A 26,706-nucleotide genomic window follows, 5' to 3' on the forward strand; every position below is an offset into this window, starting at 1 on the left:
TGGACGCACATGGACGTTTGTTTATTGCCTGGCCCTGCAGCACACAGGTGCAATGCTCTGGACACACAGGTTGGGGCGGGCGGGGAGGCCGGGTGTAGTCGCAGCAACCCGTAAGCTAGTCCGTCAGCGCCGAGATGGTCATGAGCCACTGCCTGCGCGCCCAGCCAGCGACTCCGGAGTGCAGGTGGCAGGAGCTACTGGTGACACACAGGGGCTCGTGTGGTGGGTGGCGACACACCAGGGCCTCAGGGTCAGCGAACCCCCGGCCGTCTGGTCTGTGGATGCACAGCAGCCACACCACACCCCGTCACTGTCGCCTTGGGCTCCCTACTGCCCTCGGGCAGAGGGGGCGAACCCTGGAGTAACAGGCGACAGGGCTTGGCTAGGGTGGCCGCAGCATCCCCCCACTGGGTCTCCTAGGCGTCCTGGAGGTGGCTGTTGGTGAGAAGCACCTTGTCCCCAGGCTTGAAGGCTGGCATCCCGAGGTAGGGGCAGCTGGCGCAGCGGAACGCATCGCCCAGGTAGCACTGTTGGGAGAGGAGCGGGTCACTCTGGGACGCAGCGCCCAGGAGAGGCGGGCAGGGGAAGGAAGTGCCTGCAGGACAGGGTGGCCAGAGACTCTGCAGCTCAAACTCGGGCCCCAAACGCCCGGGACATTTACAGGGTGCTATTTGGATAACGGGGACTTTGCTTGTAGAAGACATGTGGACAGCTAGCTCTTCAATGGTTTTCAAATTTGTTGTGAGGGGCAAGAATGGCTCTTCCATCTCAAAAGTTCACAGACCCCTCCGCTAGAGAGTTCACGCGGCAGCAAGCCAAGCCAAGCTACAGCCAGAGCTCCCTAACCGCCGGCCGTCAGGGAGGGAAAGAAAAGGACCTGCACTGAGAGGCTGAGAGCCCCCCCCCCCCCAGGTGGCTCCTTGCCGGCAGCACTCTGTCACTGGGGGCCTGTGGTTAAGCTCCTGGGGCTGAGCCTGGGGGTGGGGCGGGGGCATCGCTGGGCGCATAGTTACGTTGCCACAGGCTGACTTGGGCTGGGAGCTCTTCTGCTCCTCCTTTGACTTCTCCTTCTCCAGCTCTTCGGCAAGGCCACATGTGCTGGGGGGACAGCAGTAGTCGATGAGATGGGTCGCCACCCAGAAACACCAGTCCCCCTCCTGTGGCCCCCTCCAATAAATGCCCGCGGCCAGGTGGCACTGGTGCCTGGGGACCCACTCAGGGGCGGCAAGGGGTCGGGGCAAACAGAACCAGTGCTGCCCACCGTCCAAAAGGGGTGGGGGCGAGGAGACAGACAGACAGACAGGATTTCTAGCTGAAATCTGATTTGGAAATGCTGGCAACTTTCATATAAAACAAACCCAACCCCACCCTGCCGAGCTCCTCGGGTGTAGACGGTGCAGGGAGTCTGCTGAGGGCAACAGCAAAGCAAGGCCCACACCTGACTCACTCCCCGCCGTGTGACCTCAGACAGATGCCGCAGTGGCTGCCAAGCTCTGTAAGAACATTATTTCCAACCCAAGTTCCTCTCCTCACGTTACCCACCACTTCAACTTCAGAGACAGAGGCATTTCCAGCCACGCAAAGCCACCTCGCTAAAAACCAGCCTTCACACCCCCTGCCACGGCCCAGGTGGGCTTTGTAAAGAAACCCCGGGGAACCTAGAGGCAGGCTCGGGTCAGGACATGGGCGCACCATCAAGCCTGAGGGGAATGAGGCCTCTGGGGACACCAGCTCTGTGCAGCAACGTGATCAGACACCTGCTGCCACCAGAGCCGCGAGGCCCCAGCCGAGGCTGTCCTGGGCTTGTCTCAGCCACAGCGTCGTCTCTCCCACCCACGGCCTGATGCCCGGGTCAGCTGAGGACACTCCTGAGGACAGCCCTCCCTGTGACTGCATCTGCCCGGCTCGGCCAGCCGCTACCTGATCTTCCCCAGAAGGTGGTGTGAATGGTGGCTCTATGAGCCATGTCTGTACCCTAACTTCACAACCAGTGACCAGGACCGTACTTGCAGAGAGGGCCTTTGCAGGCGTGCCTCAGGGAGGAACCTCGAGATCAGAGCATCCCGGGTTACCCAGGGGGCCCTCACTCAATGGCCAGTGTCTTGTAAGAGCTGGAAGAGGAGGCAGAGAGACAGGAAGGAAGACAAGCGTTCTGGAGTGATGCAGCCACAAGCCAAGGATGCCTGGAGTCATCAGAAGTCCCAAGAGACAGGCTGCTCCCCAAGAGCCTTTAGGTTCCCCACGCCTGGCCTCCAGCATGCAATGGGTGGAGTGGGGAGGTGGCACAGAAGTCTACTGCTTGAAATGACTCCACTGGGGCTGCCTGTTACAGCAACCCCAAAACGAATGCAAGGCTCTCGCAGATTCCCCAAGCCAAGACCAGACCCTGAGCCACAGCTTACCCTCCCCTGGCCTGCAGGTCAAGGGACAGCTGACACGTGTGGTGTGGGTGTAGAGGGGTTCTACACAGCGACCAGTGCACTAGCGGGAGATTGATTCATGGGAGGCAGCAAACCGCCCACACAGCCAGGGAGCAATGAGCCCCAGCCTGTAGGAAGGAGGGGAGGAGGGGAGGTGGACACAGGGGTCTCTACTTCCTCGGCCAGTATTCCCCACACACCCGCAGACCAGTAAAATGGGACCGCCCCACTGGGAGTGGCAGGGTAGACGGGGCTTCCTCCAGCACTCACCAGTTCTTACAAGCCTTCCTCTTGGTCGCTTCTCCGCAGGAAGCCGCCCGCAGGGAAGCTGGATCCGGCTTCTTCAGATCTTCCGGATCCAGCAGCTCGTCCGAGTCAAGGAGATCCTGCAGGTGTGCAAGGCAATGAGCCACAGTCTCAGTCTCTGCCGAAATGACCCCCGGCAGCAGCCTTCTTTCTGACCCTCAATCTGACCACCACGCGCAAGACACCACAATCGATCGCTGTGGGACCCGGCCAGCACCGTGGGGAGAACATCGCTCTCTGCGTGTCTGTGGGGCAGGAGAGGGACAGGTAGAGGCCAGGGCGCCGTTGCTTCAGACAGACGGACAAACGCCAACCACGATTGCTGTGAGAGGCCTGCGGAGGGCACCACAGCCGAGCACCCGTGGGGCTAGAGAGGGAACGTGCTGTGACCACGCTAGGCCGTCCCAGGCTTACACACCCCCTCACTGCCTGCTCTGTCCCGTGACGACAGTCGGGGGAAGGCGAAGCCACAGGGGAACGTGCCACGCCACCGCGGCAGCGACACCAAGAGGCAGGCAGCGCTGGCACTCACCATGCTGTCATCGTCCATGTCGTTGGCGGAGAGCGTCCAGAGCTTGGCAGCCGCGGGGTCCACAGTGGGCTTCCCTGAGGGTAGTCAATCAGGAGACAGGGCTCCGTGAGAGCAGGATACAGCACCAGGTGCTTTCTACTGAGCCACTTACAAGCCACAGCGCTGGGCTGTTGCCGCAAGCCGTGGTACAAGGCCAGGCTCGGCCACTTACACCGGCTGACCCTGTCCAGTCATGGGCGGAGAGGCACATGGCCGATCCCCCCACACACTTCTGGCCCCCTCAGTTTCCAGCTGAAGAAGCAGGGTCGGCGTGTTTACAATAATGGCCACACCACCAGTCTGGCTCTAAGGGGGTGTTTTACCCTCGCTGGCCCCTGAGAATTAAAGCAGCCACGCCCCCAAGGTTCCGCAAAGAGCACAGCTTCTGCAGACATGGAGCGGGAGGGGACAAGGGCACACACCTCCGGGCAGGCCCCGCCTCACACCTCCTGCGCACAGGGGGCTGCTGGGAAGGGCCCCCATTCAGTGAGGCGCGCCTCCTCACGCAGGGCGGTCTGTCAGGGTGAGGGGGCTACGCGACATCCCCCACTCGACAGAACTGTCCCGCTGGGCATGCACCTGTGCAGAGCCCACAGCCTCCCTCCTGGGCCGGCCAGCAGAGAAACTGGGAGGCGGGAAACAAGGACGGCAGGGTCAGCTATCTCCAGCTTCACCTTGACATTCTACCCCTTCTCTGATCTCCTGCTGACCCCTCTCGTCAGATTTCCGGTTTTACTGGTTATTGTTGGTAGGTTTTTGATGTTTTCCTGTCTAGGACACCCAGGACAGGTAAACCTACAGAGACAGTAACTGGAGGAATGGGTCTCTGGGGGCACAGCAAGGGAGGCTGGAGGAAATGGGGCGCTGTCAACGAGTACAGGAAGAAGGAAGTTTTCTACAACTGGCGGTAGTGGTGCTTGTACAATTCTGAATATGACTGAACTGCAGTCCCGGAAACCCACTGGCGCGGCTCCACCTTGTCCTGCAGGCTGTGGGTCGGCAACACCCGAATGGCAGTGGGTTCTGAACTGTAGGATGTGTGACTTACATGCCAATAAAATTTTTTTTGAAAGGTTTTCCCATTTAGAAAAGAAGGAATGAAGGAAAGACGCATCCTCTGAGAACACTGTCACCTCTTTTGTCTCTAGCTCAGTCTCTCTCCTTACCCCCCCACCCACGCGCCCCCACCACGTGCCCACGCCCGCACACGCCCTGGAGAAGGCAGGCCGGCCTGCAGCAGCCTTACCTGAGGGCGTGTTCCTGGCGACGGACAGCTTGAGCTGATGCGAAGAGCCCACCTCAAAGTTGGGTTTCCTGCCGGCCATCTGAAGAGCGAGCAGGCCATCGCTCTGGTAGTCCAGGTGTTCGCGGACAGACTGCACCTCCTCAGAGCTCAGTGCTTCCCGCTGCAGCTACAATCCAGACAGCAGCATCAGCCCCCAGGCCCGTGGATAGCCACGCCCAAGACTTGCGTGTGCATCAGGCACCTCACACCCTGTGCCCATGTCTGCACGTCGGGCCTCCAGGAAGGCGCGGGGGCTGACTGGAGAGCTGGCGTGCAGGTGCTAGCCACCACGGTGCTGCCCTGTTGTAACCACCCAAGATGAGGTGGACACAGGCCCACTGAGGAGGGGCAGCCCCTGGAGTGGGGCCCACACCACAACGAAGATAGCGGGGCTGCCTTGCTGAGAGGCCGAGCTCCCTGCAAGAAGAGGCAGGCAGAGTAGGAAAACACAGCCAGCCACCTCTACGTCTAAAGCGCAAAATGGGCCCATAAGCAATGACCCGCTGGAGCTGAAATACCATCACAGCGTAAGTACGACTGAGGGGACTACCGTGAGGTGGATGCATGTCTAAGCTATCTAAGAGGCGGGCAGCGGGGGGAAGCTAGTGACAGAACAACATACGCCCACGAGCCCATAAAGAGTCCAGAGAGGGCTGAAAGGTCAGGCACACACAGACTAAGGTCCTAGGCCACGTGGCCAGTCACTGGTCCTGTTAGAAACCAGAACCAGTCTCCCATCTAACACTGATCTCACGCGCACAGTAAGACTTTAACATTGGGGTGCAGCGGAGAAATGTGTGTATCTCTTGAATCTCAACATTGTGTTAAGACTTCGCCCCCTGGCTTAGTCCAGCCTCCTGCCAGAATTCTGAGGGTGATGGATACTCTAGATGCTTACAGACGTGGGTCTGAGTGGCTCTTCCAGCTTCAGTGGTCCCCACCACTAAGCCAGTCCCAAGGAGAGACGAGACCACGTCTCCACCCCCATGGGCCAAGCTGAGCCTCCTGGGAGCAGGCCCATTTCCAGCGGCATCACTCTATCTCCCTCAGGTAGTATTTCTCAACGGTCTCAGCTTTCTAAGCATCCACTATCAGCCGGTCTTCAGGACTGTTCTTTTCCGAGTCTCTCCTTGAGTTCTGACAGAGTTACCCGAGGCTAAATACCCAGCAAAGAAGGGTCTGCAAACATACCTCTTTTAGTTCCACCAGACCAGAAAGAGTCAGGGCCGAGCACAGTTTAGATGCTGTCTTTACTTTGCTATGGTTGACTGCCAAGAGGAAAATGCCAATTAACAGCTTTATCGGTCAAAGCAGGAGAAAACAAAGGCTCTGTCTCATCTGGGTCAGCAGGGACCACGACAGTACGAATGCACCCAGTTTAAGGCAGATGCCTTCTAGTGACTGCGTTTACAGCATTCTGTGTACTGAGCATTCTTACAGTGCCATTATTGTGGTGCCTCACCAAGCTCTGCTTCCGGGGCAGGCACTTCCCGTCCAGGCACGGTTAGCTAACACCGACTAGAGAGGATTATAAACTGTGCAGTGAGCAGAAATGCAGGCGCTGTTTGTATACACGGTCCTGACATAAGATACACACTGTCCTCAGCCACCGCAGGTTTAAATTCACAGCCAAGAGTGCTAACTAATGATGGCGCTGTGGGGTAAGCACTGGACTGCTAGCTGCAAGGCCGGTGGTTCAAATCCACTAGCTGCTCCGAAGGAGAAAGATGAGGTTTTCTCCTTTTATGACGATTTACAGGGTTGCCATGAGTTATAAATCAACTTGATGACAATAGGTTTGTTTGTTGGGAGGTTTTAACACACCCCAAGTTTATATTTCCAGATAACTATATAAATGTACACGCATATATACATAAATTTCTACCACCTTTTCATTTCTATTATCATCTTTGATGAACTAGAACATTCCATTTTGAATCAAAGATCAATAACCATGCTAAAAATCCAGAACTGCATGATTCTTTTAACAGTTACACCGCTGAGTCAAAAAGGTTTTCATAAAAAAATTTTTTTAAAAAGGTTTTCATAAGAATAAAAAAAAAAAAAGGTTTTCATTTCTTAGGCCATTAGCTTCACCTGAATCGTTAATTACCCTTATTTCCACAGTTCCAATCATTATGTAAAAACCTCTTTTTTAAAAAAAGGAAGTTACAGATTCATATAAAAGTTGGTAGGAAGGAGTTAAGAGTTCAGGGAGGTCTCCTGCCCCTTAGCCCCTTTGCCCAGTGGCTGTCCATGGGAACTGCATGTAGACCCGGTACAACATGAAGACCAGGCAACTGACACGGGCCCAGCCCACAGGACATGCGCACGTGTGCTCGTGTTGTCTTCCACCATTGATCCCTTGTCGATCTGGGTAAACACCACCACCATCGAGAGCAGCACTCCTCGCTGCCTGTCGTTTCTAACCCTGCTGCACTCTGTCGGGAGCGTTCTAGAGCAGAACCTTTAGAGACTGGTTTTCTCAGCGTCCCTCCCTGAGATGCACGCAGTTTGTTCAACACTTTTCCCCGGGGAGGGATCATAGACCAGTTGGCTTGGCCGCTTATAAGTCAAACAAAGGCCACAATGTCTTTAGCGCTGCTGCTTCAGTTGCACACTGAGCTAACCCTGGGGAGAAGGTTCTGTTACTGACACACTGCTCACCAAACACTGCTGCTCAGGAAGATGTAGCAAGCATGTTCAGAGTCAACTCGAGTCTTACCCACGGCTGTCTCCACTGGCTCTTTCAGAAAAAGGCATCCACCAGGCCGAAGGATCCGGGCCATCTCAGCCAAGGCCTCAGGGCTGTGCAGAGTGGTGCTTCCAGGAACCATGCCCGACAAGATGACGTCAAAGCTGGATTCTTTGTGGGCAGCTGGAAAACAGGAAGACTAGCCTTCACCTGGGCCCCAGAACTCATCTCCCAATCGCCCGAGTGCCCCCAAAGGACGGAGGACAACACACCCTACTTCCTCAGCATGCCTAGCGAGAGGGCCAGTCGGGTGGCGGCCTGTTCTCCCATCTCACTAGTTCATATCCATCATGTGCTCAGAGAAAGGCAGTTAAAAGGGAGCTAGGTGAAGCAAAGGCTTTAACAAAAAACGTGGAACAGCTAAATCAAACACATTCTCAGCCCACTACGGCTCACACGGCAAAGGGCAGGCCACCGCGATGTGCCTCTCAAAACAGACCCCAACAAAGACAGTCCTCCAGCCCAGACCCCCACCCTGTAGCAACTTACACTGCAACAGCTGGCTGAGGTTTTCCACAGACACGAGGTCCTCACTGCCGGTCAGCGCTCGAAGCTTTTCCACCAGACACGTCAGAGCTTCCTTGGGGGATGACGCATCCCACACCACAGCCACCCGCTGGCCGGCGGAGATTCCCAAATCGGCCATTTCTCGAGCACTGGTGGACTCCGGCCAAAGGAGGATCGAGGCTGAGCAGAGACAAATGCACACCCGCGTTAATCCACGGGCTCCTTCCAATAAGATCAGAATTATCACCCAGCTCAGGCCTATGTCCACCAAGCTTGCGGGCAGCGTCAGAATTCTCCCTGGAGTTGTTAGTTGTGCTCTTTAGCATGAACACATGAATGCTTTGTCTCAAGGTTTCCTGATCCCAAACCTTCCCCAAAAGGCAGGGGGAGGATCCTGACCTCGAAGAGTCAAGAAGGGGATCAGGGATAAGTCAGGAGGAAGGAGGCAGAAAAGGTATTTCCTCTTTGATTTAGGAGAGGCTTAGAAAGCAACTCCCTGCCATCGAGTCATAGCGACTCCCAGGTTTTCCCAGTCTTTCTCCCGCAGAGCTGCTGGTGGCTTTGAACTGCTGACCACATGGGTCACGGCCCAACATGTAACCACTGTGCCACCAGGGCTCCTTGACTTGCTTAGACTACAAAGCAGCCAGACAGAAGCAAGCAGAAACATGACTCAGCAAGGAAGGCAAAGCAAGTGGCCCACACGTTCATCACTGTTTTAAGGGATGACACACTCAAGCTAGCAACCTGAATACTGACATCTCCTCTTCCAGCAGGAGGGGAGATTCAACGCTCTTCAATCTGCTCCTCGCCTCCGTCTTCAACATTTGTGATGTTAGTGACGTCACCTCCCTGGAACCTCAGGACAGCTTTGAATGAGATGCCACTCGCATTCCGGATCAGGACCCACGGCTGCAGACTGCCCAGGTCAGACAAACTAGGAAGGGCAATGGCCTCTGCAGACGTCTCCCACCCCACCCCACCCCCCCTTGCACTTGATCCTGCGGCGACTGTAGAACTTGCTCATCCTGAAATAAAAGTCACGAGGGAGCCTTCTGCCCAGGCCCATTCTTCCTTCTGAAACATGAATGCCACCTTGTTTCGGACCTAAAAGGACCCCAGAACATGGAACAATGGCAGAGCACCGACCATGGACTAACCTCCTGCTGGACATGTGAGGGGGCAGGCACAGAGGCGGCTCCCTCAGTGACAGTGACGCCACGCGCAGTCCACCCCTCCATTTCCAAAGGTTCGCTTTCACACAATCCCTTCCTCACGGCCCCCAGCCCATGTCCAGGTGAGCCAGAATCACACCTTACCACACGGCCTTGACTGCATCGCTCCTCACCCTTCTGCAGTCAGCTCCCCTGGGATCTGGCTTCTCTGCATCTCCCACCACTCCTGCTCGCCGGCTCAGCCCCAGCCAAAGTGATCCTGCCTGTGAAGACCCTGCATTTTCATTCATCTCGTGCGTTTTACCGAGTCCCTTCCATGGGGAGACCCGACTTCACACGCCCCCACTGGCCCTGCCTCGACTCTGACTCATAGCTGCCTGAGGGTGGAAATCTTGACGGGGACAGCCAGTCTTGTCCTCGTCCTCAGAGCAGCTGGGGGACTTGAACTGCCAACGTTGTGGTGAGCAGGCCAGTGCCTGCCGGACGGCCAGCTGAGCTCACTGTGAGGACCAGGAAGATGAAGTCAAAAGAAAAACGAGGGCTCAACCTCATCCTGAAGAACCAGCCAGGGGTGATGGGCATTCAGTGGAGACACAGTTGGAACATGAAAGGACAACAGAAAGGAGGGACAAGCTCCCTGCTGTGCTCACAGGAAAAACCGCCTCCAAGAAAACCAGAGGCAGAGTTCACCCCTCAGCTGGAGGCACAGCCAGCTGCCCGAGCCTGTCCAGAAATGTCTGTGGGGCAGAGTTTTATGGAGGACAGGTTCTGAATACCCGAGTCCAGAGGCTCTATTTAGCTACATGACCGAGGGTGAGTAAGTAGCTGTTCTGCATCGATTTTCTCATTAATAATGCAGGTGTGCCTCCTATTTTGCAAAGCTGCTGTAAAAGTAAGTGGGAAGATAAAAATATGTAGAGCACTCAGCAGGGTCTGGCTCCTTGCGCATCATGAAACGTTACTCAGAGAGCACGAACGCTGGGCCTCCACTTTCCTGAGTCGTTGATTTGCTGTGCTCCAGAGTCGTGTAAAATGCATCCTTGGCCCTCTCCGGGGAGTCGTGTGCAGCCTCATTTTCACTGTGGGCACCGCACACCCCCACGCCTGGTATTCCCATGGCTGGCAGGGGCTCATAAAACGCATTTCTTAAACATTAACCCTCAAAAGCCTGAGAGCACCTCCACGTTCGGTCAGCATTTTCCAGATCGATTGGACACAGCGTTCTTTCCAAGTATCTCCAAGGCAGCATCTCTCGCTCTTCTCCATCATCCGGGTTTTCTGAGGGCGGTGGTAGTGTGAGTCTCTTTAAATGTGATCTGAAAGAGGCTCCTAAGCCCCGTGCAGTACACCTTTAGGAGCTGTGACTCAGAGCCCAGCTCGATATCCGAAAGGAGGTGCAAGGATAGGAAAAGACATTACTCGCCACGGCTTTGTTATGTAATCCCCCTGTGACAAGCCCGTGGCTCTTGTACAAGGTCCAGTGCTGGAATGAGTATGAGCATCGTCTCAAGACTCATCTGGTTAAAGTGTCCGAACCAAACTCACTGCCGCCACTGAAATGATCCCAACCTGGAGAGACCCTATACAGGCTTTCTGCACCCATGCAACGAGCCTCCTTTTTCTTCCTCAGAGCCACGGGTGGACTAGAACCGCCAGCCTGTGGTTAGCAGGCCAGGGCTGACCTGACAGCACTAACAGGGCTACTCTGACCCATGTCTTGGTCTGAAGCCTAAGCTTTCACTCTTTCTTTTTTGACGCCTTCACTCTTACCAGGAGCCACTGTCTCGAGGTGTGATGTCTGAGGCAGCCTGGTGCCTGAGACTAAAGTCGTCCCTTTCTTTCTTTCTGAAACCTACGCAGCTGTGCAAAAGGAACCCAGGAACAAACTCCACCGCGCTCCACACCTGCGAGGAAAGCATGGTTTTAATTTTCTCTGTTTTGTTGTTTCTGTTATTCCATTCTTGGAGTGTGGGACAAAGTCGACTGTGCCCACGTGACTCCGTCACCCTCCCATCACAACAGACGCATCATGGTGCTGCAGGAACAAACGAGATGAAGCAGCAGGAAAGGCACGTGCAAACAGTGCCCAAGGGCCCCCCCAAGGAACACAAGGCACTGAACTAACAGAAGACTCATTCACAAGAATGAAGTTCACGTACTTTCAACAAATGGAGAAAAATATCAAGAGCACTATGGAAAATATAAATGAAAAATTACAACTCTTATAATAACAACACAAATGGCAATCTAGAAGATTAACACAAAGACAAAAGAATTAAATTACACTTTAAAAGAACAAAGCAGTAGAGGTGAAGTGATGAAAAGCCAAATTAGTGAGCTTGAAGGCAGATTTCTTAATCCCAATCTACGAGAAATACAATAGATGGAAAAGTCTGAAGAAAGCCACAGAATTATGTGGGACTATTGAAAGAAACAACTCGGGTCTTGTTAGGATTCCAGAACAAGAGGAAACAAAAAATTCCACAGAACAAACAGTATGAGCAATCCTGGGAGAAAACTTCCCTGACCACATAAAAAACGAGAAACATTAAAGATCAAGAAGCTTAAACAAAATATACTCAAAAGAAAAAAACTAACGTACTGTGGTCAACCTTTCCAACATCAGACATGGAGTGAAACTGGAGAGCAGACGGAGGGTGGGGGGGAGTTACCTAAAAAGGGGAATCAATAAAAACAGGCTCAGATTTTTCAGCAGAAATTATGCTGGCAAGAAGAAAATCAAATGACAATTCTAAAGCCCAGAAAGAAAAAAATCATCAACCAAGAATGTTATAGTCAGTCAAATTAACCCTCAAATCTGAAGGGAAAATAAGGGTATTTCCAAACAAGGAGAAATAACAGAAATTTGTTGATTTTTTTTTAAAAAAAGACCAGATTTACAAAAAACTTCCAAGGAGGGCTCTTTGGACAGAAAATCAACAACAGCAGCAACCACGAGCCTGAAATCCACATACAAAGCATCACTGCCCAGAAATCAGCCCACTTAGAGTAGTATTTAAAAAACAACAACATGAGATTGAAAATGGGGAGCCAAAGATCTCAATCTGCAAAGAACACAAATACAAAGAAAGCAGAGTGGAAAATGTAGATGTAAAACATTTGAATGGAGAGAAAGACAAGTTCACAAGAACACGCTGTCTTAAATTTGGGAAGAAAATAATAAATAAGGTAATCAATCACAAAGAAAATCTGTAAACCTCACTAAAACATAAAAGATGAAAAAAATCTAGTAAAATATAAAGTAACAGCAAAGGGAAAAAGGACAAGAAAATCAACAAACAAAAGAAACCCAGCAAAGAAATTTATGAAGAAGAAACCAGTAACACCACAAAAATACACACAGCAACAAACTCACACATGATCAATGATGACACCAGTCAAGCATCAGAAAGTAGCAGGTAAGAAAAGAAGACCCATCAAAAGGCTGCTAACAGGAGACACACTTTAGATACAAAGACAAAAATAGACAGAAAATCAAAGGATGGAAAAAATATATCAGGCTAATGACAATTTTAAAATAGCTTAAGTAGCAACTTTTAAAAAGCCTAAGTAGCAATATTAGTCTCTGAAAATACAGACTTCAAAGCAAAACGGATCATGAGAAATACAGAAAGTTATTACATAACAACCAGAGGCCAAATGAACAAGAAAATATAACCACAATAAACATATATGCACCGTACGTTGATACAGAGAGACACAGACAGAATAATAATAATTTATAAATTATCAAGGGTTCATGAGGGAGGGGGGAGCAGGGAGGGGAAAAATGAGGACCTGATGCCAGGGGCTTAAGTGGAGAGCAGATGTTTTGAGAATGATGAGGGCAACGAATGTACAAATGTACTTTACACAATTGATGTATGTGTGGATTGTGATAAGAGTTGTATGAGCTCCCAATAAAAAAATTTAAAAAAAGAGAAATAGACAATACAACAATAGTAAGATACTTCTGTACACTACTATTGAAGGACAGAATACTGTGAAAGAAAATAAAGGCACAGAAGAACTAAGCACAATCACATCTATCTTTTAGATATACATAGAACACTCTATTCAACAAAAGTAGAATAGACCATATATACTCGTGTATAAGCCAAGTTTTTCAGCACATTTCAATGCATTTTGGTGGTAAAATTAGGTGCCTCAGCTGTTATTTGGGTCAGCTTATACTAGAGTATATACGGTACATTCTTTTCCAGTGTACATGGGACATTCTCCAGACAACAACCATGTTAGACTACACAAAGCAAGCCTGAACAAATTTTAAAACACTGACATGTTACAAAGCATTTTCAATCACGGGGGCGGGGGGGGGAAGGGGTGACTAAGAACGCTTTATAAGAGAAATAAGAGAAAAAACAACAAACACCGCAAGAAGTTAGTTCTCTGACATGATTCACATTGACAAACCACCAGCAGATTGAAGGAAAATAAAGACAAGATAAATGATGCCCCCCCCAGGGCTGGAAGAAGAACCTTGACAGAAAACCAAGCTACGACCAGGGGAGGGGGGCATCTACATTTTGGAGGAGCCACAGATCTTTCTATTGGTGAGTGTGGTGGGTGACTGGGAGAAGCAACCTCACATCGAGAAGGGGTGCTAAACAATGATTGTAGGGAACCTAGGGGGGCAAGGGGCATTCCTGGGTAGACACTACAAATGTTTCTCCCAACCCTCAGTGAACCCACACCATGGACTAAGCACCATGATGACCTTGATCACTGACCTTGCAGGCCACACGGTAAAGGGCTACAGCAGAAGGATTTAAGACAGAGGCCCAGTGGAGTGAACTGAGCCCTGCTTCATGGCTGCCTGAACCCTGGGACTGAGGACGGAGGTACTTGGTAGAAGATGAAGCGGAGTAGCTGCCCTGAGGCTGTAGAAGTGGTGGCCAGTGGACCTTGGGGGGAATCCCCAGCTTGGTGGGTGTCCAATGGAAAGGAACCCAGAATCACCATCACTTAATACTTCAATGCCCAGCTCACCATGATATAACAAGTTGTGATCTGTTGGGCAGGGACCTGCACTTGGAAGCATCGACCCAGGAAGTTTCCCCAGCACCAGCCCCCATCCTTAGGGTAACAGAGCTCAATCAAATGGGAGGTTGAACTCTGTAGGCAACAACCCATGGGTTGTGGGTGGACTATACTCACAAAGACCCCTCCTACCGACAGTGAACTGATGTCAGTTATAGGTGTAATTATCTTACACCCCAGAGAGATGATGGACAATGTTTCACTTTTTTGTTTCTATGGGGTTTTGTTTTCCCGTCTTTAGTTTGTTTTCTTTGCCTATTTGCTGGTTGGTTGTTGCTATTGTTGGTGTAGTTGGTCTTATGGGGTTTGGTTTTGTCCTAATACGACCGCCAAAGTAAACCTAACTTGTGTATATCCCAGGGACAAGCAGACGAAGTTGTACAAACAAAACTACAAAACACTAATATAAGAAACCAAAAGAGACCCTACCAACATAAATGGAAACATGTCCTATATTCATGGATAGGTAGACTAACATTTTGAAAATGCCAATAATATCCAAAGCAATCTATAAATATAATATGGTTCCAACCCATATCCCAGTATCATTCTTTTACGAAATGGGGAACTAATTACCAACTCTATGGAGAGGAACGAAACCCAGGATAAGCCAAAGGCACTACTTAAAAAGAGAACAAAGTAAGAGGCCTCTCAAAGCACAACGTCAAAACCCATTACCTGGCCGCAGTAGTCAAAATAGCCCAGAACTGGTACAATGATATGTAAACCAATGGAACAGAATAGAGAACCCAGAAACAAACCCATCAAATTACAGAAAACTCGTCTTCCACAGTGTTGAAACACATTAAATCGGAAAAAGTTAGATTCTTCAACAAATGGTACTGGCAAAACTGATTTCCATCTGTGCAATGAGGAAACAGGACCTATACCTCACCCCCCTATAAAAGCAAACTAAAGGTGGATTAAAGACCTAAATGTAAATCCTAGAATTATAAAGATCATCAATGAAAAAATGGAGGCAAACTTAAGGAAGGGCCCAATGCAGGGTGACATATACTAGCAAACATAACAGAAGACAAAGCACGTGAAGGGGACTTCCTGAATGCTGGGAAAGGTGTGGGAAGATTGCGACCATCACCAAACACTGCTGGGGGGACTGCAGAAACGTGCAGCCACTGTGCGAAGTCCCGCCGCCAACAACTGGGGCTAGAAACTCTGTGTGGCCCAGTAATCCCTCGGCACACCCATATTCATCACAGCCCTGGTCACAATAGCAAGAAGATGGTGAGACGACCCAAAGGCCACCAGGAGAATGGGTAAACAAACTTTTGTGCACAAACAGAAATACGACATAATGCTACAAAAAGATGGTGACACTGAAGAGCAGCTCATGGCATAGGCAGACCTGGGGCTGCTGTTTTGTGCCATGGTCCCAACTCACACCCTACGTGCGGCAGAAAGACACCGCCCAGTCGGCGCCGGCCTCACAGGTATGCCTGCGTCCACTGTGGCAGGGACTCGGCCAGTCCGTCCTTTAAGGGGTTTCAGTTTTCCTGCCCTTCTACTTTACCAGGGATGATGTCCTTTTCAAAGACTGATCTGTGCTGATAACATGCCCAAGGTTTGCGAGATGAAGCCTTGCCATCTTCGTTTCCACAGAGAACTCTGGCCGGACCTCTTCTGGGACAGATTTATTTGCAGTACTAGTACTTTCAATATTCTTCGCCAGCACCATAATTCAAAAGTATCGATTCCTCTTTGGTCTTCCTCATACAATGTCCAGTGTTGACAGGCATAGGACGTGACGGAAAATATCATGGTTTCGGCCTGGTGCATCTTAGTCCTCAAAGTGGCATCCTTGCTCTTCAATGAGATTTTGTGTAGATTGACCCAATGCTGCTTGCATGAGCACTTAATGTGGATTCAAGTCAGATGAAATCCTTGATACTGGATTTTTTTCTCCATTCATCGCTGGTTCAGTTGTGATTTTGGCTCTCTTTTTAGTGAGCTGGAATCCTTACTGAAAGCTGCTGTCCTTGTCCTTCATCAGCGAGTGCTTCAAGTCCTCGTTTTTTTTTTGGGGGGGGGGGGAGCAAGATTGTCATTTGCATATCAAAGGCTGTCTGTCAACAAGCCTTCCTGGGATCCAGCTCCTCAGATGGAGTACATCCAGCGAGAGGATACAACCCTGTGGGCATCTTGAGATAATGTTAAGCATGTTCTTCCACTTTGGTTTTCTCACTCCAGACCTTTGCACATTTCATCCTAACACTTTACTTTTGTCTTCTCAAACATTCCTTTGAAATTCTCTCTTCAGCTCTGACTCAATCATTTCTCTCATTTATTGGCTTGAGCAAGTTTCAGAGTATCTCTTCTTTCCTGCCTTTGTAATCACCTTTTCCTTTCCTCGTGTAAGTTCTGGATATCATTCCACAGCTCATCGGGTCATCTGTCATTATGGCTTAATGAGTTAAAGCTATCCATGAGATGTCCTCAAAATTCAAGCGGACTGTACTCATGGTCATATTTTGGCTCTCCTGGACTTGTTTTTTCTTCAGTTTCAACCTGAACTTATATAGGAGTAACTAATGGGTCTGGTCCAGTCAGTCCCGGGCCTGGTTTCAACCGCTGATATTGAGCTTTTCCATCATTTCTTCCCAAAAATAAAGTCCACTTGATTTCTAGGTATCCCCTCTGGAGAAGTTCACGTATGAAGTCATTTGTTGTTTTTATAAAGGTGTTTGCAATGAAGCAGTAATGAGTCTTACAAATGTCTATCATGCGATCTCCAGCTTCATTTCTATCACCAAGGTCGTATTTTCCAACTACTGTTCCTTCTGCTTTACAACTTTTGCATTCCAATCACCACCACTAACGATGCATCTTGATTACAGGTTTGATCCATTTCACACTAAAGACACTGGTAGAATTCATCAATGCCTTCATCACTAGCTTTAGCGGTGGACGCGGAAATGTGAGTAACAGTTGTACTGACTGGATCCTTGCATGTGCAGATATCCTACCACAGACAGGATTGTACTTCGAGATAAAGTTTGAACTCTCCTTTTCAATGATGCCTATGGCATCATTCCTCTGGATTTGTCATTCTCAGCATGATAAACCATCTGTCTAACTGCAGACGGCCTATAACCAGTTCATTTCAGCTCACTACTACCTAGGACGCTAATCTTTACATGTTCAATTTCATTTGTGATGACGCCATCCAAGTTCCAGTTCCTGACAGATGTTTACAAACGTTTCTTCTCATTTTGAGTCATGCCCCATCAGCAAGTGAAGGCCCTGACAGCTTCACTCCATCCATATCATCGTGGTCGACTCTCCCTTGAGGCGGCGGCCCTTCCCAGCCTCACTCTGAGTGCCCTCCAGTCTGAGGGGCTCATCTTCTGACCCTGTCTCTGACAACGTGCTGCTGTTATTCATGCGGCTTTCAGTGACCAATTTCTCAATGTGGACAGGCCTATTCCTTCTTTCAGGCTGATCTTAGTCTGGAAGCTCTGCTGAAACATGTTCACCTTGGATAACCCTGATGGTACTTGAAATAACAGCGACATAGCTTCCAGCATGACAGCAATATACAAGCCCCCACAGTGTAATAAACTTGACAAGTGGCAGTGAGTGAAGTTAGTCAATCAAGAAACGGACAAATACTGTATGAGAACACCATTAATACATATTAAGACAAAGGTTTTCATGCCAGAAGTAACAGACTTTGATGGTTGGGAATGGATGGACAGACAAGAAATAGAAATGGGGGTGGGGGTGGGGAGCGGGGGCGGGCGCACAAGCGATTAGAGAACGTAAGTAGTTTTAAGTTGTTAAACACAAATTGATGATCTGAAATGTAAACCCCCAACTGATTCACAACAAAAAGTTGAAAGAGACAAAACAAAGTCTAACAAGAAATACATGCAATGTAAACTCGCAGGCCCAAAGTGAAAACCATTTACTTATTCCCCCGAAGCCTGTAAGGAGCCCTGGTGGCCTGCAGTGTGTGTCCTTTGGGCTGCTAATCTCAAGGGCGGCAGTTGACCTCACCACCCTCAACTGGGGAGAATATGAAGCTGCCTTGTCTGATATCCTAATACCGACTGACTCGGAAACCCAAACAGGCAGCAGTTCTACTTTGTCCTGCAGGACCACGATGAACCCTGAATGCACTGCGTAGCAGGAGGACGAGGTTCTCATCTCCCCCCGGGAGGCACTCCCTTCTTGCATTCCTGTCCCTAGACTAGGCCGCCACCACTTCAGGTCACTGTGGCTCTTAAAACGCACTCTCAGAAGGAGCCACTCCAGCCTTTCCCAAGTCTGCAGACCCTCCGAATTCCTGGGGGCACTGGTTAAACGTCTGACACGAGTTCCTACGACCTGGCAAGTTGGAGGTAAGATTCAACTGGAACCACGCAGTTATCTGGGAGGTTCAGGCAAGCCTAGAAGCCACCTCTCGAAAGGACAACCTGCGCGCTCGGGCACCTCGGGAGCTTCGTTCTTTGCTGCCAGGGACCAAGACGTCAGCTCTCCCAATGTCAGAAACGCAGCGAAGGGAGCCGCCGGCTCACAAGCGCGGCCAGCGGGTCGAAGCGGGTTGCCCAGGCCAGCGGCGCCCAGGGCAGCCGGCGCCGGGCATCGGCCGCTCCCGGTTAAAGCCCGTGCCTCCTCGGAGGGCGGCCCCAGCTACATCGCCGCCGAGGACGTGCCTGGGCACGGGGACTGGGAGGATGTGGGCCCACAGGTGACCTGGGAGGGGCCGTTAGAAAGGTCGGGTTCTCGAGACCAACGCTCACCTGGCAGCCGAGCTCGTTCCCGGGTTCTCCGCGGACGCCGGCTCCGCGCCTCTCGCGAGAGGAGAGGGACGAGGCGGGAGGAAGTGGCTGCGCCTCTACGTCACGGCGCTGCGCGTTGACGTCATCGGCGCGTCCGCAGGGGCGTGCCCGCTCCCAAGATGGCGGCGGCCGTGTCGGGGGCGTTCGGCCGGGTGGGCTGGAGGCTGCTGCAGCTGCGGTGCCGGCCTGGTGAGGTGGCAGCCCAAACGGGAACCAGGGAGGAGCGGGCGGGGGGCGCGAGGTCGACTTGGGTTGTGCGCGGGGCGAGGAAGCCGCCGTGGTGGCTTGTGAGCAAGGTGAGGTGAAGGGCATTCGGCGCGAGGCCGCCTTCGCTGCTGCCTCAGCTTGACTGGCGGCCCCGCGGGGCTTTGTTCGAGGTTCACAGAGTTCAGAGCCCCAAAGAGGGCGGGGGAATGCCAGCCCAAGGTCACTCGGCGTGCCCAGTGTCGTCGCTCACAACTTACTGGCCGGGACCGCTGGAGGACGGCGTGGGAAACAGCCCCGGGGAGCGCCTAGTTCCGCGTCTCCCAGCCGTCTGTCATTTCCCGCCATTTCTCCAATCCTGGCATAGCCTCATAGTATCCGTGCCCCTGCGTGTGGAGTGAGGAGCACGAGTGAGTGAGTAAAAGCGCTTGCCTCACAAGGGCCGGCAGTTCGAACCGCTGACCTGCTCGCTTCGCCCGCCTAGGAAACCCCGTGGGACAATCTGCGCTGTCGTACAAGTCGGAACCAACTGAGAGCGCACAACATGTATAACGTGTTTATGGATGTAGCTCAGGCGTCGGCACTTAGGAGGAAACTTTGTATGGCTACCATAAATGGAAAACCAACCTCACCCATAAATAGGAAGCGTTTAGCTGACACAGTAGCCAAAAATTAAAACCAACCCAAACTCACTGCCATTGATAACTCGATACCAACTCATCACAACGTTATAGGACAGGGTAGAACTGCCTCTGCGTTTCTGAGACTAACTCTGTGGGAGTAGAAAGCCCTGTCTTTATGCCAACACAGTACAGAAATATATAACAATTCATACTTCTCTCCCCCATGAACCACAGTGGTTCTGCAATCCTAATTTGGGACTGCGTCCCTTCTTTTTTTTTGTCCAGATGCTTATTGCCTTCCAAAATCATTGTTTCCTAGAATCTCAAGAGATGAGATGAGTGCCCTTTTGTTGTTGTCATGCACAATTGCAAACTAAATGTTTAGTGCAAGTCATGCCTATCACCCAGCCAATCTCTTTATTCCTGGGCCTTTATCCAAGAGATCACCGTCATTTGCCTACAAGAAGGATTTGCACAAAAACATTGACAGCAGCTTTATTCATAACACCCGAATACTGACCAGGTGTCGTCGTATCAAGAAGAATACTATTTCTTAATGGAATACTGAAACAACTGCAAACCCTAATTCCTATCCACATTCCCCCCCACGCCTGGTGACTGCCAGTAGACCTGCTCCCTCGGGAGTTTCTAGGCTGGACTGCTTACAAGGGCAGACCGCCAAGCCCTCTTTCTGCAGTGCCACTGGGTTGGTTCGAATGGCTAACCTTTAGGTGAGACCAACATAACTATTTGAATACTTTTCTGTCAGGTCATTTCTGACTCCTGATTGCCATGTCTTTATCCGCCAAGCTTGGTGAGAGGAAAAAAATAATGATCTCATGTTTCTCAAAAGTAAGCAATGAGAGCCCTGGTGATGTCAAGGGTTAAGCACTGGGCCGCTAACTTCAAGGTCAGCATTTCAAACCCACCAGCTCCTTAGGAGAAAAGTGAAGCTGTAAGATCTTTCTCTCTGGGCTAGAGTTATACCTTGGTCCTTGGCTCCGCATGAGAAAGAATTCACATCGAAGCCTGGCTCTTGATCCAAGGGAATTTAATGAGAGTTAAAAGAAGCTTCAGGTTTTACGTGGCACCCATAGGATTCCTTTCAACCATACAGCCTGGCAGAGACTGCTCGGGGTCACGCAAAGATCTCTTTCCCAAGTTTTTCTCTAAAAAAGAGTCGTCTCAAGTTTGTTCTCCAGTTCTTTCCCCAGTTCCTGCCTTTTCAAGGATTCCTGGGGGGGGGGGGGGAAGCGTGGTGAACGACCCCAGGTCGATCCCATTGGCTGAATTGCAATCACCTGGCCCAGGTGGGCTGATCCAGGTTTAAAGCCCATCTGTGCCCACCGGCAGGAAAACCTAGGCTTTTGTTCTATGCTTGGCTCTCCTGGGCATGCGTCAATGGACATCCCATCCCTGCCTATCTGCCTAACAAAGCTACCTACTCACGTAAAGAAGCGCCACCTGAGAATCCCCCAGGGGCCGTTCTCCCCTCCTCTCTAGGGTCTCCAGGAGTCAGAATGGACTCCATTGCCGTTAACAAACATCATACCAAGTGAAAGAAAGCTTACAGCCAGAAAGCACAGGCACGTGTGGCAGAGTGGAATTTCTCAATGTGTCTCTTCTATCTGGCTCTGTACCTCCCTCCAGAAGCTTGGGTGGGACTATGCAAAAAGGGTGTGTGAACACAGAGATAAGATTGGTCACTTCAGTCATTTCCCTGGCTATGAGAATGAGCATCTTGGAGACCAGAAGGGAGAATTCCTGGGACCATCCTGGAAGAAGAGCTACCAACAGAGGACACTGGAAACCCCTGAACTGTGCCGAAACCAGAGGCTGAGGCAAGAAGAGCACGAGACAGCAAAGGAGCAGCCCCAAGACTGACTGTCAGGCAGAGAAGCGCACTGGCTTCCTGGCCCACAGAGACAGAGGCCAGGGGACCACAGGGCTGAGGACAGGTGTTTCTGTGGACCAGTGACGGTATCCTTAATGTTTTATGCTCCTGCCCTGTGACCTCATCCCTAAGAAACCCCAATCATTGTGAGCATTGTTAGGAGTTGCATGTAGCCATTGCAATGAGTTACCACCCAGCAGAGTCGAGTGCCATGAGAGGAACAGTAAAAACCGAACAGAGTCCAGAAGGATGGAGGGTCGTGTCTGACCTTGCCTTGGGCTGCTGAGGAGTGGGATTTTCCTTCTCCCTTGTGAAGCCAGGGGAGGGCACATGTGGTCTCTCAGCCATTTTTCTCAGGGTGGTTGCATTGACATGGACTTCTAGAACAGGCAAAACTAATCCAGGGTGAACTAGCTCAGAGCCGTGCCTGGCGGAGACTGCCGGGAGAGGGGCCTGAGAGGACTTTGTGCGATGGTGGCAATGCTTGTCCAGAGGGATTCAGTTTATACATTTGTCAAAGCGCAGAGCGTGGTACACTTAAGAGTTGTACACTGTACTGTCAATGCCACCTCCGTAAAAGAACTGTAAGCAAATGCTGGACTCCAGTCAATGATGGTTGGAGTGTTGAGGGAGGAACACCGAGGCCCGTAATGAACTCATCAGAAAATGAGAGGAAGCACACGACTGATAGTATAGAATTTAGGTAGTCAATAGCTCGGTGTTCGTTCTGCAATCATTCCAACTTGGGTGTTTGGAAATGTCTACAGTAAAACGTTGGGAAGTAGAATAATAATTGCCGTGTGCTTAAGAACGCTCTTTCATAAGGTCAGTGAGGGGCTGCCAACATTGCCCGTAGGAAAACATCACTGGACACGGCCAGATAGAAGCCATGGGGGGTCGGGACATGCTCTTGCCGTGGTTGATAGGTGTGCAATGTTTTAGAGGTTCTTTCGCTCTGGGGGGCCCCCAAAACTCTCATTGAGCAAGTAGTGAGTACTTGTAGATGTTTTAATCCAGCACACTGGGGAGGAATCCTTTGTCCATTACCACAGCTACTGCGTGGTAGATGCAGGTCTCCCAGCCACGCCCTCACTGCTTTTGCTACCCCTCCAGGTTGGCAGTTTATCTGAGATTGTCAGCTGGGTAGGTGGTTCTGGAGTAGGTGCTGCCCTGCTTTTTCCTCCTCCCACCCCTAGTACCACCCTGGCTCTCCAAGGTCCTGCTCTGGTAAGTGCCCCTCACTGACTAGCCCATCTCGGTTTCTCTGTTTCAGTGCCCTTCTGCGGACCCCTTCTGGTGCCGAGAGCCTTCCACACTTCAGCCGTGTGGCTGGCGGCAGATGAGCAGAAGCAGCACTCCCCTCCGCCTTTTTCTCAGCAGCACTCTGAGACACACCGGGCCGAAGAAGCCCCCAACCCAGAGTCTTCCCGTGCACCCCCCAGGTAGGCAGCTAAACCCCTACCCCGACCGTTTCTGGTCACTCGATGTTTGAGTGTTTCCACTCCCTCCTCTCTACCCTCCCTTTTTTCCCTTTTGTTTTCAAAGCTTTCTCTGTTTTCACAAAAAAATCAGTGCCTACACATCCCAGAACAGCTGAGCCATCCCAGAAACACATTAAAGTGAACAGCAGTCCTAAGTCCAGAGAAAGTCCTGCTCCTATTTTGGTGAATGCCCTTTTAAATGTCTTTAGGCATACTTCATTATAAATGAGTTAATGATACTGTAGCCTATGTACACTGTTCAGAGTCTGGTTTTTTGCACTCCAGATGCATTTTGCACACCTCTCAAAGCCCACAGTCCTTTGGTGGATGTGTCACATCTAGCACACAGGCTAGACCATTGTTTACTACCTTCTCTTCCTGAGACCTGGGTTTCTTTCGCTGACGTGAAAACAACGTGGATGGGGCACTAGTGCAGAGGATCTCCACATATAACACCCGGATCCAAGGGTAGGGTTCAGAAAGGTAAAGCACATTTTATGTCCTATTAATTTCTTTTTTCTTCTTGGTGCCATCACTAAGAAACTTCTCTAGACCTGAGGTTAAAGTTTATTTCTTTTTCTGGCTTCCTAATTAAAACTCTTAACTCCAAACTCACTGCCATCAGGCCAGTTCTGAAACACAGCGACCCTGTGGGACAGGGTAGAACTGCCCCCGTGGGTTTCCAAAACTGTAATTGTTTATAGGAATAAAAGCCTCATCTTTTTCTCGTGGAGCACCCGTTGGTTTCAAACTGCTGATCTTACAGTTGGCAGCCTAGTGTGCCATCCACTACCCTACCAGAGCTATTTCCTGATTAAAATACTTATTATTTGCTGCAGCGAAACACTAAGGGAGTGCAACAGAGCAGCAAGGGGAGCAAAACAATGAAGTCCCCGGGGAATACCAAAAATAGACTTTGGGGCATGGCGTGGCACCTCATTATACTGGGCCAGAAACCACTCCTAAAGGTCAACAAACAGACCTGGAACTATTTATAGGCATTTCTTTTTTTGTTCTTGTCATTGTTTTGTTTTGGTTTGTCTTGTTTTGTGTTTATTATTTTCTCTGCATGTCTGTCTAGATAAGATAAATCCAGAGGAGAAAACAATGGGACCTATGGTTGCGGGGGTGGAGGGACGGGCACGACACGAGATAGGGGAATGAAGTGGGTGTTAAACCCAGGGACAAGGAAACAACAAATGATCTAAAATTGATGGTGAGAAGGGCATAGTATGCCTGGTGTGGCTTGATCAAAGGCAATATAGCCTAGAGGAATTTCTGAAACACAAGTGAAGGCTGAACATGATAGTGGGACAAGAGGAAAGTGAAAGGAAATAGAGGAAAGAACTAGGAGACAAAGGGCATTTATAGAGGTCTAAATACAGGCATGTATTTTTTATATAATGATAGGGAAGTAGATCTATGTACATATATATTTATATGTTAAGTATTAAGGTAGCAGACGGACCTTGGGCCTCTACTCAAGGTCTTCCTCAACGCAAGAACACTTTGTTCTAATAACCCGGCATTCCATGATGCTCATCTTCCTAGACACGATAGCTGAAGACAAAATGGGTACTTAAGCAAATGCGGTGAAGAAAGTTGATGGTGCCCAGCTATCAAAAGATAGCGCGTCTGGGGTCTTAAAAGCTTGAAGATAAAAAAGCGGCCATCTAACTGAGAAGCAACAAAACCCACCTGGAAGAAGAACACCAGCCTATGTGATCATGAAGTGTCATTGAGATCAGGTATCAGGCATCAAAGACCCAGAACAAAAAATAATATCAATGTGAATGAGGGGGTTGCGGAGTGTCTACCCATCTTTAGACAATTGGACATCCCTTTACAGACAGGTCATGAGGAAGAGACAAGCCAGTCGGTGCAGTATAGCACTGATGAAACGTAAAACTTTCCTCTAGTTCTTCAATGCTTCCTCCCCCCACTATCATGACCTCAATTTTACCTTATAAGTCTGGCTAGACCAGAGCACGTACACTAATAAAAATAAGAGGTCACAATGCAGGGAATCCAGGACAGATAAACCCCTCAGGACCAATAATGAGAGTAACAATACCAGGTGGGTAAGTGGAAGGTGGGGGGAGAAAAGGGGAACTGATCACAATGATCTGCATATAACCCTCTCCCAGGGGGACAGTCAACAAAAAAGTAGGCGAAGGGAGAGATAGTGATCGGTGTAAGACATGAAAAATATATATCAAAATGATCAAGGGTTCTTGGGGAGGGGATAAATGAGCTGATATCAAAGGGGCAAGTAGAAAAAATGTTTTGAAAATGATGGCAATTACACCATTGATGTATGTATGGAATGTGATAAGAGTTGTATGAGCCCCTAATAAAACATTTTTAAAAAATGATGGCAACATAATGTACAAATGTGCTTGACACGATATATGTGTGGATTGTGATTTTGGTTTTTTTTTTAATAAGAGCTTTAAGAGCCCCCAATAAAATGATTTAAAAAAAACCCAAACTCATTATTTCAACTCATCCAATAGTTTTGGAGACTGTGCTGTATGCCAAAGGAGCCCTGGGGTGCAGTAGTTACCTGCTGGCTGCTAACCAAAAGGTTCATGGTTTAGGCTTACCCAGCAGTTCCCAGGCTCCAGGCCTGCTGACCTCCCATAAAGACCCAGAAGCCCAACAGAGCACTTGTACTCAGTTACATGGCTTCAGTGAGTCAGCATCCACTTGTGACATCAGCACCAACTCTGCCAGGGGAAGTCCCTGCCCTCATACCCAACTGAAGCCAAACCCACTGTCCCGACACTGACTCAGAAGCAGCCAGCCTCAGCTTTCTCCCACAAAGCAACTGGTGGGTCTGAACTGCTGACCCAGTGATTAGTTGCTCGGCACGTTCCCTAGAGCACCACCAGGGCTCCATGTGCCCTCATCCACTCTCGTACAGTCAGAGAAAGCAGCTGCCTGCACACTGCTGGGTGGGCTGTCTGGTGTTTTGAATCGCCGTGGCCATGCAGTGCTTGGCCATTCCCTCAGCTGCCTGCTCTGAGTGGGAGACACCTGGTGATCTGGGTCATAACAGTTACGACGTGGGAAACCCTGTGACGACCTCCTGACCACATGACGATGGAGGAAGAAGGCCGCCCCCCCCCCGTGGGCCTTAAGACATTAACAAAAGGAAATGTGCTTAGAAGGGACACAGAGTCTGGCTTTGCTCAGGCACATTTTGGCTGCCAGCCTCCATCTTCACATCTCCAATCCGGCCTCAGGTACACAGACCAGGGTGGTGAGGAAGAGGAGGACTATGAGAGTGAGGCGCAGCTGCAGCACCGCCTCCTGACGGCAGCCCTGGAGTTCGTGCCTGCCCATGGATGGACCGCAGAGGCCATCGCAGAAGGAGCCCAGGTGTGTGGGCAAGGCCGGGACAAGCCTGACCAGGGCCAGCCAGGTGGGCGGGGCTCTAGGAAGAGCAGAGGGAATCGGAGGTAATCCTGGCAGGGCTCTCCTCTGTGAGCCCAGCAGCGAAGAACCCCCTCTTCCACCCCTACCACCCCATGCCCCGAGGCAGACTTGAGTGGCTGTTCCCTGCTGCATCCTGAGCTTCCCAAGCACACACAGGAGCTTGCGCCCACTGCAGCCCGGG

The 26,706-nt window shown here is 50.5% G+C and overlaps 2 protein-coding genes across 5 annotated transcripts in view; one reads left to right on the plus strand and one right to left on the minus strand.

Annotated features, from left to right (window-relative positions):
- On the minus strand, nt 1-18,987 carry CIAPIN1 (cytokine induced apoptosis inhibitor 1). 4 transcript variants are annotated; one of them, XM_075538048.1, is made up of 10 exons: nt 18,844-18,897; nt 8,604-8,696; nt 7,827-8,024; nt 7,308-7,460; nt 5,774-5,850; nt 4,544-4,709; nt 3,259-3,332; nt 2,691-2,806; nt 1,014-1,098; nt 1-527 (listed from the first exon to the last, which is right to left on the minus strand). In XM_075538048.1, the coding sequence occupies exons 3-10, from the start codon at nt 7,981-7,983 to the stop codon at nt 417-419; spliced, it is 939 nt and encodes a 312-aa protein (XP_075394163.1). In that variant the 5' UTR covers nt 7,984-8,024; nt 8,604-8,696; nt 18,844-18,897; the 3' UTR covers nt 1-416. The 4 variants fall into 4 exon arrangements, with proteins under 4 accessions (XP_075394163.1, XP_075394162.1, XP_075394164.1 ...); XM_075538047.1 differs by lacking the exon at nt 8,604-8,696 and having other exon boundaries at nt 18,844-18,987; XM_075538049.1 differs by lacking the exon at nt 18,844-18,897 and having other exon boundaries at nt 8,592-8,703.
- Nucleotides 18,975-26,706, plus strand: part of COQ9 (coenzyme Q9) — an 11,844-nt gene continuing 4,112 nt past the window's right edge. The window contains exons 1-3 of the mRNA XM_075538045.1: nt 18,975-19,071; nt 22,877-23,045; nt 26,333-26,468. Coding sequence (XP_075394160.1) covers nt 19,002-19,071; nt 22,877-23,045; nt 26,333-26,468 — 375 coding nt within the window. The 5' untranslated portion in view covers nt 18,975-19,001. The remainder of the gene's footprint in view (nt 19,072-22,876; nt 23,046-26,332; nt 26,469-26,706) is intronic.

Source organism: Tenrec ecaudatus, chromosome 18 (assembly GCF_050624435.1).
Source record: "Tenrec ecaudatus isolate mTenEca1 chromosome 18, mTenEca1.hap1, whole genome shotgun sequence".
NCBI lineage: Eukaryota > Metazoa > Chordata > Mammalia > Afrosoricida > Tenrecidae > Tenrec > Tenrec ecaudatus.

Excerpts from the sequence above, each read along its gene's own strand:
- CIAPIN1 (XM_075538047.1), bottom strand. The coding sequence starts at position 7,983 with ATGGCCGATTTGGGAATCTCCGCCGGCCAGCGGGTGGCTGTGGTGTGG. Across the intron at positions 5,851-7,307 it reads GCCAGTGGAGACAGCCGTGG|TCAACCATAGCAAAGTAAAG; the intron begins GTAAGACTCGAG and ends TCCTCTTGGCAG. Across the intron at positions 2,807-3,258 it reads ACATGGACGATGACAGCATG|GATCTCCTTGACTCGGACGA; the intron begins GTGAGTGCCAGC and ends GCACACCTGCAG.